Genomic DNA, 13,747 nt, shown 5'->3' on the forward strand with positions numbered 1-13,747 from the left:
ATTGATTGATTGATTGATTGATTGATTGATAGATTGTTAAAGTTATTCATGACCAGTGGAGTCTGCCGGTCTGAGACTCTGAGGTGATGTCAGACGAACAGAACTCGTCTTCACTCAGGATCCGATCTGACACTCGGCCGAGTCAAGTCACCGTGTTCAGAAGGTCCATTTAAATATGTCGTGACTGTTTCACTTCTCTAACTCACACCCTAGATTTTTTTAATTAGCGTCTTAAGTTTGAAATATTAGCGGTAGTTTAGTTTGTTTCTTAACGATGTCCGAGTTTGTTTGAATCGTACATTTAGCGTCAGCCGGCAGATCGACTCGCTCCTAGCTACCGAGTAGCTGACGATCGGCTGACACGTAACTTTAATCCTGACGACATGTCATTTTACATGTGCAATATATGTCCCATAGCGCCCCCTGTGGGTTTGATCAACACATGACAGCAGCGCCCCACTTCACTGTAAAGCTTTTCACTCTGCAAGCACAAATCCACCAGAGGACGCTCACGTGTCCTGTGTCCCTTGTGTCCTCAGAAGCTAACACTACACATCTGCAAGACGCAGTTCACACATGGACAGTAGGGGCAGTGTAGAGGCAGGATGTGAAGATGACGTAGACACTCACAACCTCTTACCTTCATGAAGAAGAGCAGAGTCGAACCCAACATGGAGAATCAATGACCAGAGGTTCAAATGAAAGCTTGAGGGACGCACTTCTCTTATCTGTCGTTCAGTTAAACACTCGCTTTCCTGGTTTATGAAAATACACGAGTGAGAACGTTGGGCTCTGGACTGGGATGAACTGGGATGAACTGGGATGTGACGTCCTCGTTCTGACTGTTTCTGCTTCAGCATCAATAACACGATGCTGTGATGTATGATGAGAAGCTGCGGCGGCCTGAGCCGAACACCAGAGCGTAACCAGACCCCGGTGAGGCTGAGGTGAACCCAGGCGCTGGTTCGATATCTCCACTGCGGGGGGGGGGCTCCTCTGGGCCTCGTGTTACCGAGCTTGTAAGATTGCTGCGTGTGTCATGGTAGCATAGAGTTGAGCATTAGACATAATACAATGTATTTAATGTAGGAAACGAATGAGCTTCTTTTGCACATAAATTAATACGAATATAAGAGTTGGCGTAGAGTTCTTCTGTTTTCAGATTTACTGTACGAGAGTGATTCTTCTTTTTGTATCTGTTCGTCTGTCGCCTTCCTTCATTTAGACACAAACAGCTTGTGATGCACTACACACACTGCATGTTCAGTTTTTATAATGTATATTGATTTTATGCTATAAATATAAATGTACTGTTTTTATTTAGGACTCCTTTTTTTTTTCGATGTTTCCCGAACCAAAAACTGAAAATAAATGTGTATGTTTAAAACAAACAAAAAAACTGTGTGCGTATAAACGATCATATAATCAATATATCTGTTTCCTTTAGGCTTTCTGACATGGGGGGTGTACATAGACTCAGTGCTGCAACCTTATTCAAAGCATTTGCCAGTAAATAATAAAATAGTTGCCTTTAACGTGTTTGTCTCTTGTTTTGTGTTTTGTGTTGAACTTTCCTCTGAACATCAGCAGGAGTCATGAGGTTATTAATGTGTCATGTTCAGTGTGTGATGTGTTTGTCTTTCAGTGATGAGCTGGAATAAAACTACACCAGACCAGCATAGAGCTCCCAGTCAGAAAGACAATATATAAAAAATACAGTAAAGATTATTCAGGAGAATTGAGAATATTTCTAGAACATTTAGCCTTTTGAATGAATCTTCAGGTCGACTCTTAATGCTGCTTAAGGGTTAAAGCAAGGAAATCTGAAATCTAAAATCTTTGTCTGAAAACAACTCAGATAAAAGCTTTAAACAAACTGAAAAGAGTAAAATGTCAACAGGTAACTGATAGTAAACTTCTGTTCTCATTATCCCCCCCCAAAATAATTGTCCATCAAATTTTAGTATTTTACATCTTCAAATATGTAAAGAAAAATCTAAAGGTCAAATGTTTCAGTTCTAACTCGTTCTGAAATCCCTGCACCCCCCCCTGAAGAAAAACCAACAGATTAAAAGAGGGCGACTTTATTTGACAGATGAGACATTTTGTGAGGAAGCTTATTATTCACTCGTTAATAACGTCTTTAGTTTCTATTCTTACAGTTTCATTTGAAAGAAGCGACAAAAAAAACACACATGACAGTTTTAAGGCGAATGTGTCGAGCGCGAGGAAACAAAAACAAAAGCTTGAAGTGTCAGCAGGAGCGAGCCAGCAGGGGGCGCCATCGCTGCACCAGCTGAAGCGTTGTGACTCCGGAGGAAACTGACTTTGCTACCGACACATTTCATCACAGACAATTTACTACATTTTATTTGAACCTTCACTTCTGGAGAAATTTCCACCTGGTTAAAAATAGAGGCTGAGATCTGATTCCTCTCGGCCGCCTCGTAGGGAATCGACCACGGCCGACTTCCCTTGGAACTTATTTAATCAGATGATTTTTATTTAAAGGACAACGGTCTCAGTGAAGATTGAAGATGATGTCATAGAGCTGCAGGTCACGAGTCCAGTAGGGGGCGACACTTCGTGAGTGAGACCCGGCCAATCGCAGCCCAGCTCGTCCACGACAGGAAACGGGGACAGAAGGCCTAGGCCATGCTGAGGAGAGAGAGAACAGGTGGTTTAACTTCTCTGTGACTCAGATCATCTCTGATCAGACGATGAAACACAACTAAAACAACAACACTTCTTCTTCTTCTTCTGTGGAAACATGAAGCTGAAGGTTTTACTACAGCTGACTTCAGATCTGCTGCTTCATCAGAGCTGCTTCCACACGGAGGTCAGGACGGGTCCTCCAGTTTAAACTAGTGACAACTCAACTCTGTGTGTCTATGTGTGTGTGTGTGTGTGTGTGTGGGAGTAACAGTGAGAGAGAGAGAGTGTGTGTGAGAGCGAGTGAATGTGTGAGAGAGAGGGAGTGAGAGTGTTTGTTAGAGTGAGTGTGTGTGAGAGGGAGTGAGAGAGAGAAAGAGGGTGTGAGAGTGTCTGTGTGTGTTAGAGTGAGTGTGTGAGAGCGAGAGAGGGAGTGAGAGAGAGAGAGAGAGAGAGAGAGAGAGAGGGAGTGTGTGTGAGAGAGAGAGTGAGAGAGAGAAAGAGGGTGTGAGAGTGTCTGTGTGTGTTAGAGTGTGGGTCATGACTGAGTCCGTCCCACAGGTTTTTGTAGAATTCAAATGTTACAATAATTTCTGTGTCAACAATAAAAAGTGAACCAGATCTGAGACTTTATTTCATAAACATGTGACTTGTTTTTATTTCTGTCCTTGTTAACATGTTGTTAACATGTTAACAAGGACAGAAACATGTTGAATGTTCTGTCAGTGAGCATGTAGTGCAGCGTGGGGGCGTGGCCTCACCTGTCGATGAGCGAGTCCCTCATGCTGGTGGCGATGGCCGAGGGCTGAGCCGAGTCGCTGAGTCGGAACACGCTCTCGATGACGGACAGCTCGGTGCTGGTGGTGTCCAGTCCGCAGAACGCACACCAGTCGTTCACCACCATCCCAGCAGCGATCACCTCGCTGCCCCGGTTCACCGTGCCGGCCTGCACAGGAAGTCAGCGTTTAACCACGGGGGCGGCGGCGCTCTCAAACAGGAAGTGCGTGTATGAGGTCGCTAGCCAGTTAGCGGTTAGCTGTACGCAGGTACTCACCACCAGGGGGACTTGGAGCAGAGAGGACAGCTCGTCCTGATCTTCTATCGTGGTCTTCGGGTGGACCAGGCCTCCCTGGTTGCTGAACGCACAGTAGGAGCCGACCAGGACCTGCTCGGCCACCGTCTGACGGAACACCTCCACCTTCAGGGTGTCGGCCAGGATCTCCTCCGTCTCCTGAGCGGGACACGAGACGCGTCCAGGTGATTAGTGGACAGACACACATTCACAACTTCATCTTATTTACCTAGTGTCTCCTCCTGGCTCTTTGAAGACAAACCCTTGAAACAAAGAACTAATGAAAAGGCTCTGTGGTGTGTGGGTCTCACCCGGTCCAGGTCCGGGTGGACCAGCGCCACGTAGTCGTTGCAGGCGATGACGTTCCCGAGGGCCGACAGCCGCTCCTCCACTCGCTGGATCTTCACGGCTTCAGGCAAACTGTTTCTGATGTGCTGCAGCTCCTGGTCCGTGGTGTTGCTCGGCACCAGGAGGCCGTGACGGTTCCCTGATCACACAAAGACACACAAAAACACACACGACAAAAAGTGAACAAGTGTTTCACAATGTGGACGATGTTGAAACAGACGAGGGGGAATAAAAAGAGATTCAAGAAAACAAGGAAAGTAAAGACAGGTAGATGAAAGCGTGTGTGTGAGTGTGTCTGTGTGTGTGTGTGTGTCTGTGGGTGTGTGTGTGTCTGTGCTGCAGAGCATTACTCACCCACACACATTCTCCCGATGATGCGACAACCTGCGATGGAGGCGTGAACCACCGGGATGGTTTCTGACAGCTCCCCTTCAAACACACTGTGGACACACAAACCACGTCAGCGTCAAACTGTCGTCTCCTCACCGGACACAAGTCAACACAACCCGGAGGCCGAGCCGCCGCCAGCACGACAACTCCTCACCAACTGGTGACTGGTGGAGCTCCCAGTGAATCATGTGACTGAGGCCGACCCACCAGTTAACCCAGTGATGACGTCAGAGGCTCAGAGTTCCCTGGTTTGATATTTCACTTTGGAATTGAGCTTCTTTTGATTCATCAGTCCACAGGTGGAGTCGACCTGGTTCACTGAGTCTGACTTCAGTACAGTTGAGACACGTTTACACATAAAACACAAACTACACAGTGTCCTGCTCAGTTTCCAGCCTGGATACCAGGAAGCCCCCGTTTCTATGATTTATGTATTTACTGTCATCATGTAAAATCACAACCAATCACAGCTTTTATGTCCTGGCTCATCACTGTAGATATTATGATTACTCTATATATCAAAGGTTAAGTGCTCAGAGCAAATACACAGACTACTAACACATTTATCTTGAGTTTATGATTAAGTAATGCATTATTAACAGTATTGTATAAACTATGTGTCCCAAGATTCCCATTAAGATCATCATATATTCTGTGTTGTTATGGTGATCATAACCGTTATGCAGGTTTGATATAGTTCTGACATTTCTCTTGTGTTGTTTCACATAATTAATAAGAAGTGCACAAAACCAGACTGTCACAGTATTTCACAGACATGAGGAGGTTCCTGGAATGTGGGGGGGGGGTTCCACAGCTAAGCACCTCTGGTCTAGAGTGTTATATTATCTAATATATTCTAAGTATATATATTATGAGACATTTACCAACAGTGATGCTGTAGAACTTTAAGTGATTCAGCTAAAAGTGTGTTGGACTGTTTTGGTTTTGAAACGCAGACCTGCTCCTCCCCCCTCCGAGCTCCTGCACTGACTGATGCGATGATTGATTGGTTGATGAGATGATTGATTGATTGACTGATCAGATGATTGATTGATTGATGAGATGATTGATTGATTGACTGATCAGATGATTGATTGGTTGATGAGATGATTGATTGATTGACTGATCAGATGATTGATTGATTGTTTGACTGATTGATTGATCAGATGTGTGTGTTGTGCACCAGGGACCCTCTCACCTGTAGAAGTTCTCGGAGCCTCCTATCGCCACCAGGCAGTAGGTGTTGGTGAGTTTGGCGAAGCAGCCGATCTCATTGTTCTTCTCGAACGAAGCTCTGACGGCCATGATGAACACGAGGCTTCAGTGCGATGCTGGAAACACAAGATCACCGCGTGAAACAACTGAGGAGGAGAGAGTTTGAAAACCAGCGTGGGACACGAGCTGCGGCTCCTCGCGCAGGACCCACGGGGACACGGAGACACGAGGACACGAGGACACGAGGACCCGCTCCAGCTCAACCCTTCACCGGGAGGAGTCCGACCTGGAGCGGATCAGAAGGCTCCGGGGCCTCGGAGGAAACAGGAGAACTCACCGGAGAACGTTCAGCGGCCTCTGGAGCGTGGTGTCTCCCTGCTACCGCACGTGTGTACTTCCGCTTCCGGCTAACGCGCTGACGTAGGGACGTACGTCAGAAAACAGCGACAATTTAAGGACAATACTTTACGGTGAGATTTTACTGAAGCTTGCAATTAATTACAAACATTCCCATTAAACTCCACATCTGTTTTCATATATATATAATATATCTTTAATTTAAATAAAGTAGTAATGAATGTATTTAAAGTTAAAATATCCTAGATTAACACCAAGGTAATTTCCAATTTAAATGGTTCTGAGTCTGATTCTTATCATATTAAAATATCTCAATAAAACTCAGATTGTATTTTCATGTCTAAAATGTTAAAATCTATCTAACAATTAGAGTTTGAATTGTTTATAGATTAAAACAGCTTTAAAATATCAAATATATAAATCATATAAAACTAACACTAATTAAATTAAAATATCTCAATAGAGCTCTGCTTATTTTTTCATCTTTAACTATAAAAAATCCCGAATATAATTGAGATCAGTGAAACACTGGCCTGTAATTGTTTTGTTTGTCCTAGACTCTATATAATATTAATGTATTATAAAGCTTTATGTACATTGTGTCATTTCATTTATTATTTTTAAAAAAATGTCATCATTTCATCATCACTAAATTCACTGAAATCTTCTCCAGTGAAAAAACCCTCATTAGAAAACTATGATCACTCTGATCCTCGCTGTCGGTCAAATCTGTATTAATACATCTGCTCATCTGTCACAAGCAATTCAAGAAAATAATACTTTATTATTAAAAGAGGGAAGAAGTAGCAACAACTGTCATCGTTAAATAACGTGAGAATAGAATCATAAACTGTTCCACTCGATCTTTTCAGTCAGAGGAATAAGATCTAGTGATATTCTAGTTTTTATTTCAAAGTGTTGAATCAAAATAACTCTCTACGTCTCTGCTCGCTCAAAATAACGTTTTCTGACAAGTGGAGAAAATAAGAGACAAAATAAAAACAAGAAGTTAAAATACAAGAAGAGAATCCCAATTAAAATAAAACACTCAAATAAAAAATATGAACAACTCAGCTTTATGATCTGATGATATCCCTGCTGTTCTCAGTGTATGTGTGTGGGTGTGTGTGAGTGAATATGTGTGTGTGTATGTGTGAATGAATGTGCTCAGTGTGTGTGTGTCTGTTTGTGTGAGTGTGAGTGAATTTGTGTGTGTGTGTGTGTGTGTGTGTGTGAATAAATGTGTGTGTGTGTGTGTGTGTTCGTGCTCAATGTGTGTGTTTGTTCGTGCTCAGTGTGTGCGTGTGTCTGTGTGTGTGTTCGTGCTCAGTGTGTGTTTGTCTGTGTGTGTGTGTGTGTGAATGAATGTGTGTGTGTGTTCGTGCTCAGTGTGTGTGTGTGTGTGTGTGTGTGTGTGTGTGTGTTCGTGCTCAGTGTGTGTGTGTGTCTCTCTCTAAGTGTGTGTGTGTGTTTGTGTGTGTGAATGAATGGGTGTGTGTTCGTGCTCAGTGTGTGTTTGTCTGTGTGTGTGAGAATGAATGTGTGTGTGTGTTCGTGCTCAGTGTGTCTGTGTGTGTGTCTGTGTGTGTGTGTGAATGAATGTGTGCGTGTGTGTGTGTTTGTGCTCAGTGTGTGTGTGTGTCTCTCTCTAAGTGTGTGTGTGTGTTTGTGTGTCTGTGTGTGTGAATGAATGGGTGTGTGTTCGTGCTCAGTGTGTGTTTGTCTGTGTGTGTGAGAATGAATGTGTGTGTGTGTTCGTGCTCAGTGTGTCTGTGTGTGTGTCTGTGTGTGTGTGTGAATGAATGTGTGCGTGTGTGTGTGTTTGTTCTCAGTGTGTGTGTGTGAATCTTCTCCTCATAATAAACCTGCATAGCAACAGGAGCTGTCTCCTTCCTCCTCCTCCTCTGTCCTCGTGCGCAGCTCCGCTCTCTCAGCCAATCACGTCGCCCGCTCTGCGTGACGTCTTGTTTGTTGTCGCCTCCATTAGCTCGCCACCTGTGTGACGTCACTGCCGCAGGTGGGGGGGCAGGGGGGGAGCAGAGGAGGAGACAAAGAGTGGGTGTAGCGCTTAAAGCCAGATGTTTCACTCTGACTTATTTTTCTCTGCCTCGCGTTCAGTGTCCACGTTTCATCAATAATATTAATAATAATAAGAAGAATGATGATAGTAGTAATAATAATAATAATAAAGAATAAGCAAAATAATACAGGCACATTTACCTTAACAGTTAAACTCTAATGGTAAAATAAGAGCTCGTTTGTATTTACTGTTCTTCTCTGTTGTTCTTTACTCACTCTGTTGAATTGTTCCTGTCACAGTGAAGCAGCTAATTACTGATATTACTGATTTGAAACCATAACACAGTTAATATGAGGACGTAGACTGAGACGGGAGGAACTACACATCCCATAATGCACTGCCAGTGATCTTCTTTTAACGACTTCCATCTGCCTCTTAAATTGAACCTTGTCCTTAATAGGGTTTTGCAACCATTTTGGTTTGTGTCCTGTGTGTGTGTATATAGTGTATATCACTGCTGTCTTGTGTTATTGCTGCTGATGACCCTCACAGAACGTTGAACTACAGCAGGTTCATCATTCTCTGGAAACTTCTCCTGTGTCGTTCTCTCTGTTTGCAGGGGCTGTGACTTTTTGCAGTGTCATCAAATTGAAGAAGTTGTTTTCGTAACTTGAACATGTCTTTTCTATTTGCACGCGTTTTCTTAAAAAGTGAGCTCCACCAATCAGGGAGGCCGCTGCTACACCCGAGGATTGTGGGTAGTGACATGAATAAAAACACGTTTCCCTTGAAGGCAGGTGATATCAGACTTCTACCTCGGATGGTTAAAAAGTTTTGGCTGGTAATTGAAATCTATTCAGGAGATGATTGGTTGTGTTGAACTCATCGATGTGTCTGGGGAAAGAGTCAGAGTGAGACATCCTGTGGCTGGTGGACGATCTGTGGACGGGTCCTGTCTCCCTCACATTCTGCCTGGAAACAAAACAGCTGAGAGGAGACTCGATCAGGTGAGAGACAGAGAGGGCGTGTGCGCGTGTGAGTGTTCGTTTGAGCGAGAGTGTGTTCGTGTGAGAGAGAGTGTGAGAGTGTGTGTGTGTTTGTGAGAGAGAGATAGTGTGAGTGTGTGTCTCTGCTCCTGTGAGAAAGAGAGTGTGTGTGCGTGTGTGTGTGTGTTTGTGTGTGTGTGAGTGTGTGTCTCTGCTCCTGTGAGAAAGAGAGTGTGTGTGTGTGGGCGGAGCTCTCACTGCTGTAAACATGTCGCACACTCTGAATGAAAATGTTTAGGTCTACACGCACACACAAATTTACACACATTTACACACATGTTGCATGTTGTGTTTGTGCAGTTTGACCTGGACACATCTGGACACATCTGGAAACATCTGGAGCGTTTCACCGAGAGGGTCTGAGGTTTAGAGAAAGAGGTGATATCACATTTAATGAATCGATATTAAAACAACAAGTCATCATATCACTTTCTTCTCATCCTACTCTCTTATGATGTATGAGTATTAGAAACGTGTTGGGGGGGGGGGGGGCTGAAGTAATAGGATTATAAAGTCATAACCAAATTTTACTCACAATATTGCAAGAATAAAGTTCTGTTACAAAACGACAGTAGTTTTATTACGAGAGCAAAGAAATATCACAAGCAGTTTTTATTTTGAAAGAAAAAATACGTGTTGCTAGAATAAAGTAATATTCATGTTTATGCAGTGAATTATTTAATTTGGCTGCATCATATCAAACTAATACTGATAAGAACAACATGAATACATTCACTTATAATTTACCAAACCTTCAGATGCCTTATTCTGTTTCCTGTCATATTTAAGAAGCTGAATCCAGCACATGAGGTCATTTCTGTGATAATCGGTCATTAGCTGATCAGATGAAAGGTTGTCAACACGGAGGAGGAGGAGGAGGAGGAGGAGCAGGAGGAGGAGGAGGAGGAGCAGGAGGAGGAGGAGGAGGAGCCACTCTGGCTTCAGGACTGAAATTAATCTGCTGGTGTGAAAGGTTTTTTCTGAATTCTCTCCTCGTGGGTGAACTCCATTCATGTCGAAGAGTTTCACTCACTGAAGGAGAAAGAAACAAAACACAACGTTTAAAAGAAAATTCTCCTTCCATGAATTCTTGTAGCCCCTCTTGAGCAGAGTTGCTCACGAGGAATCAAACTACCAACCCTTAAAGTGTCAGAGAACAAACAGAGCTGGTTTCAGACCAGCGCTGAAGTCCTCAAATGGTCCCAGAGGTCCTGGACGAGAGGACACGTCCCTGTGTGAGTGTTTTGTTTGTAATGTGTGACTCCACCACTAGATGTCACTAATTATCTTGCACGACATCTTCAGGTTTCGTGGACAAGTGGACTTTTTACGTTCACATGTTCGATACCTGAACATGTCCATGACTCCTTTCATTACAATGATTATAACGGACACGCAGGTTTTTTGGCTCCTCCTCTTTTATGAATGTCCCCCCGTCCCCCCCCCCCCCACACACACACTCTGATGATCAAAGTCCCAGATGAGAAACACAAAGTCCAGATGATGTCCAGGCACTATGTTCTGGACATCGTCCGGAGCTCCTGTCCTGAAGCAGCTGAGCTGAGGACACACTTTGAGACGGAGATGAGGAGGCGCTGGAGTCACAGCAGAACAGGAGCTGACAGGAGAAGCTATATTTAGCTCGTCCCTCTCTCTCCAGCAGCTGTGGAGAGGAAGTGAGGCGACTGAATTCTGATGGAGCGGCTCTGAACTTCATGAATGAAGGAGGTGAAGCTCCGATCCACCACAACACACGTTCTCTAGAAAAAACAATGAAAGATGGCAGATTTATTTAAAGTGCTCATTAAGCGTTTTTAGTCATTTTGCCGCTGCTCTGTTCATCACTTTAATAAAACGTGATCGTCACCTTTAAATGACATCATCTCATTTAGACGTCGGTGTTTAAACTTTATCATCAAAATACTCGTCTTCGTCCACATCTGGTCCGAGGAGGAGGAGAAACCATTTGAACCTGAGCCGTGGCAGAAAGTGGAAGTTATCACACGTTGTTCCCTCGCATACAAACTGAGGCTTCAGGCGTCACGCGTGTCACAGGAAGTAGATTTCCTTTTTTAAAGACGCTCCTGGATTAACTGCAGCTCGTCGACACTTTGCCTCCAAAATGAAATCAGCTTCACAGGTAAAGTCTCTGCACCGTTTTGTTCCTGTGGAGAAACATCGAGCTTCATCAAGGAAACGTGTGTTGTTAGCGCCTGAAACCTGTATTCTGTGGAACGACCAGCAGGGGGCGACTCCACTTGATACAAAATGCTACTTTCGATAACATCTACGAGAAAAACAAATATTTGGTCGACTTTAAGAGAAAAGATCCCTTAAAAAGAGATTTCACGAATAAAGTTGCGATGTTACGAGGCGTCTTACGAGAATAAAACAAAGTGATAATTTGAGGAAAAAAGTTTGAATCTCAAGAGGAAAATTAGTCATAATGTTGAGAGAATAAGATTTTAATTTGGCAAGAATAAGTCAATGTATTGGAAGATAAGTGGTGTGAGGAGACATGTTGTTTATTAACAACAACAACAAGTCTTGTTGTGATCACAGTCCTCGATCAGCTGACGCCATCAGGATCAGGATTTCCAGATCAAGATTATAATTTATAATAAATTCAAGTCACAGTCGATGGTAATAATCTATAGATGAATCCGCAGTCAGCTGCAGCCCTGTTGTGCCGTTGGGCGTCTTTCACCTTGGTCCTTCAATTTGTCTCCTGAAGGACGATGTCATGTGCAATTTCCCAGCATGCATTACAGCCGGCCCTGAAAGCTCCCCGGCTCGCCCAGCGCTGGTGTGAAGTGTGAAGCCGAGCGAGATGATCCCATCAGCGGCGTCCGCTAAACTGATTGTGCTGCGTTTGATTGGATTGGCGTCTGGACGGATCCCTCTGGACAGGATTAGAGATGTCCGAGCCGATAACAGGGGAGGCTGTGATCTCCCTCCTCCCCCCCCCCCCCTTCCTCTCTATCTCCATCTCTCTTCCACTCCATCAAGATCTGTCTCTGCTCCCTCGCTCCGTTCTCCATCTCAGCTCCTGAAAGCTTCCTGCGTCTTTTCAGATTCAAGTCAAACTGAACTGATATTTGTCCTTTGACTTTCCCCTGTGGAGCTCCAAGGCTCAGAGTCACCTTGTTGTGATGCCGGCGTTGAAGAGGCAGAGTTCTGTAGACGCTGCTGGTTCAGTTTGGACTTTACTTTGTGTTACTGTTCATAAAGTAAACTCCTGCACATTGTGTCTGTACCTGTGTTCAGCACCAGCTGTGACCTCCTGTGATGGGCGGAGAGCAGAGCAGCGAGGAGGAGACGGAGGAGAGAGAAGAGGAGGATGAAGAACATCACGAGTCCAACGACACCTCTGAAGGTTTGTCCTCACATCAGAGAGTAACTAAGTACTTTTACTCAGTTCTCTCCGTTACTCATCAGCACATTTCACATCAAGACTTAAAATAAAAATATACAGAAAGATAGGACAGTAAAAATATAATGAATAAAGAAATGTACTGAAGTCCTGACATGTTCCTCACATGTTCCTCACATGTTCCTCACATGTTCCTCACATGTTCCTCACGAGTTCCTCACATGTTCCTCACATGTTCCTCACGAGTTCCTCACATGTTCCTCACATGTTCCTCACATTAAAGTGAAGCTTTAACACTCTCCAGAAGTTTTGTACTATTTGAACTAAATATCAAATAGAAGCCAGCATCAATCAGATTCATTATAAACCGATGACTCATCTCGTCTTCACTTGAATTAAACTCCACAGATGAAAATGTTTCTCCCACTTTGTCCTCGCTGGACGGCTTGTTGGAAAAGGGGGCGTATTCCTACTGCAGTTCACTATAGATGATGTGGAGCTCTGTGATTGGCTTATGGACTGTAAGCTGGACCTTTATTTGTAATGGAGTATTTCTACATTACTGGTACTTTTACTTCAGTAAAGATCTGAGTAATCTGTGTACTTCTCCCACTGCAGCTCATATCCACTGATGTCAGACTCTTGAACCAAGTCGCTGTGTTTCAATAACGCTGCTTTCCTCCACAGGAGAGCTGCCCCAGTGCAGGATGGGAAACAGGAAGGTGGACGACATGTGTTTCATGATCTCCTGCACTAACTGGTACTGAACTGGTTCTGGTGCAGCAGCTCGACCACTGAAGAACCAGTCCCTTGTACCGGCTCCAGGTCCAAACACCTCCCTGGAAACAGATCAATCCACTTTTCTGTTGTTTCTTTATCTGAAAACAAAAGTGTAACCGATTCCAGCTCTGCCACATGAACCAGTGTCTCTTCAGTAAAGATACTGGGACCAAAGGAGAGTTTATTAAATCACATATTCTATAAACTCTCCTGCTTCCTCTGTGACGGACATGCTCACAGGAGCAGCTCTGAAAGATAAACCCACGTCCGTGTGTTTGTGTCTTTAGTTCCAGATTCCCCCACTTTTCTCTTTACCTGCATCTTTAGGTCAAAGACTGAATTTTGAAAAATGAGATGATAAAAACCAAATGATGATAATTTCCCTGAGGAGATTAAATGAAACTACACAAAGCTCTTTTGTTGTTTACTTAAAATACTGATTCAATGAACACTGATGAAGTTCAGGACAAATCACTTCAGACACACGTGTGCAT

At 43.9% G+C, this 13,747-nt stretch overlaps 1 protein-coding gene and 1 long non-coding RNA gene across 3 annotated transcripts; one reads left to right on the forward strand and one right to left on the reverse strand.

Annotated features, from left to right (window-relative positions):
• Window positions 1-2,068: 2,068 nt before the first annotated feature.
• On the reverse strand, window positions 2,069-6,119 carry eif6 (eukaryotic translation initiation factor 6). Its single transcript, XM_062410687.1, has 7 exons — window positions 6,015-6,119; window positions 5,661-5,793; window positions 4,427-4,512; window positions 4,036-4,211; window positions 3,707-3,883; window positions 3,414-3,598; window positions 2,069-2,658 (listed from the first exon to the last, which is right to left on the reverse strand). Exons 2-7 carry the CDS (start codon window positions 5,765-5,767, stop codon window positions 2,649-2,651), a joined length of 741 nt encoding a protein of 246 aa, XP_062266671.1. The 5' UTR covers window positions 5,768-5,793; window positions 6,015-6,119; the 3' UTR covers window positions 2,069-2,648.
• Window positions 6,120-8,857: 2,738 nt separating this feature from the next.
• LOC133973297 (uncharacterized) lies at window positions 8,858-13,664 on the forward strand. Of its 2 annotated transcripts, XR_009924548.1 has the most exons (4): window positions 8,858-9,061; window positions 9,401-9,478; window positions 12,368-12,476; window positions 13,161-13,664. It is a non-coding gene; the product is annotated as an uncharacterized LOC133973297 (long non-coding RNA). The 2 variants fall into 2 exon arrangements; XR_009924549.1 differs by lacking the exon at window positions 9,401-9,478 and having other exon boundaries at window positions 8,861-9,061.
• The last annotated feature ends 83 nt before the right edge of the window (window positions 13,665-13,747 follow it).

Source organism: Platichthys flesus, chromosome 2 (genome assembly GCF_949316205.1).
Source record: "Platichthys flesus chromosome 2, fPlaFle2.1, whole genome shotgun sequence".
Classification (NCBI taxonomy): Eukaryota; Metazoa; Chordata; class Actinopteri; order Pleuronectiformes; family Pleuronectidae; genus Platichthys; species Platichthys flesus.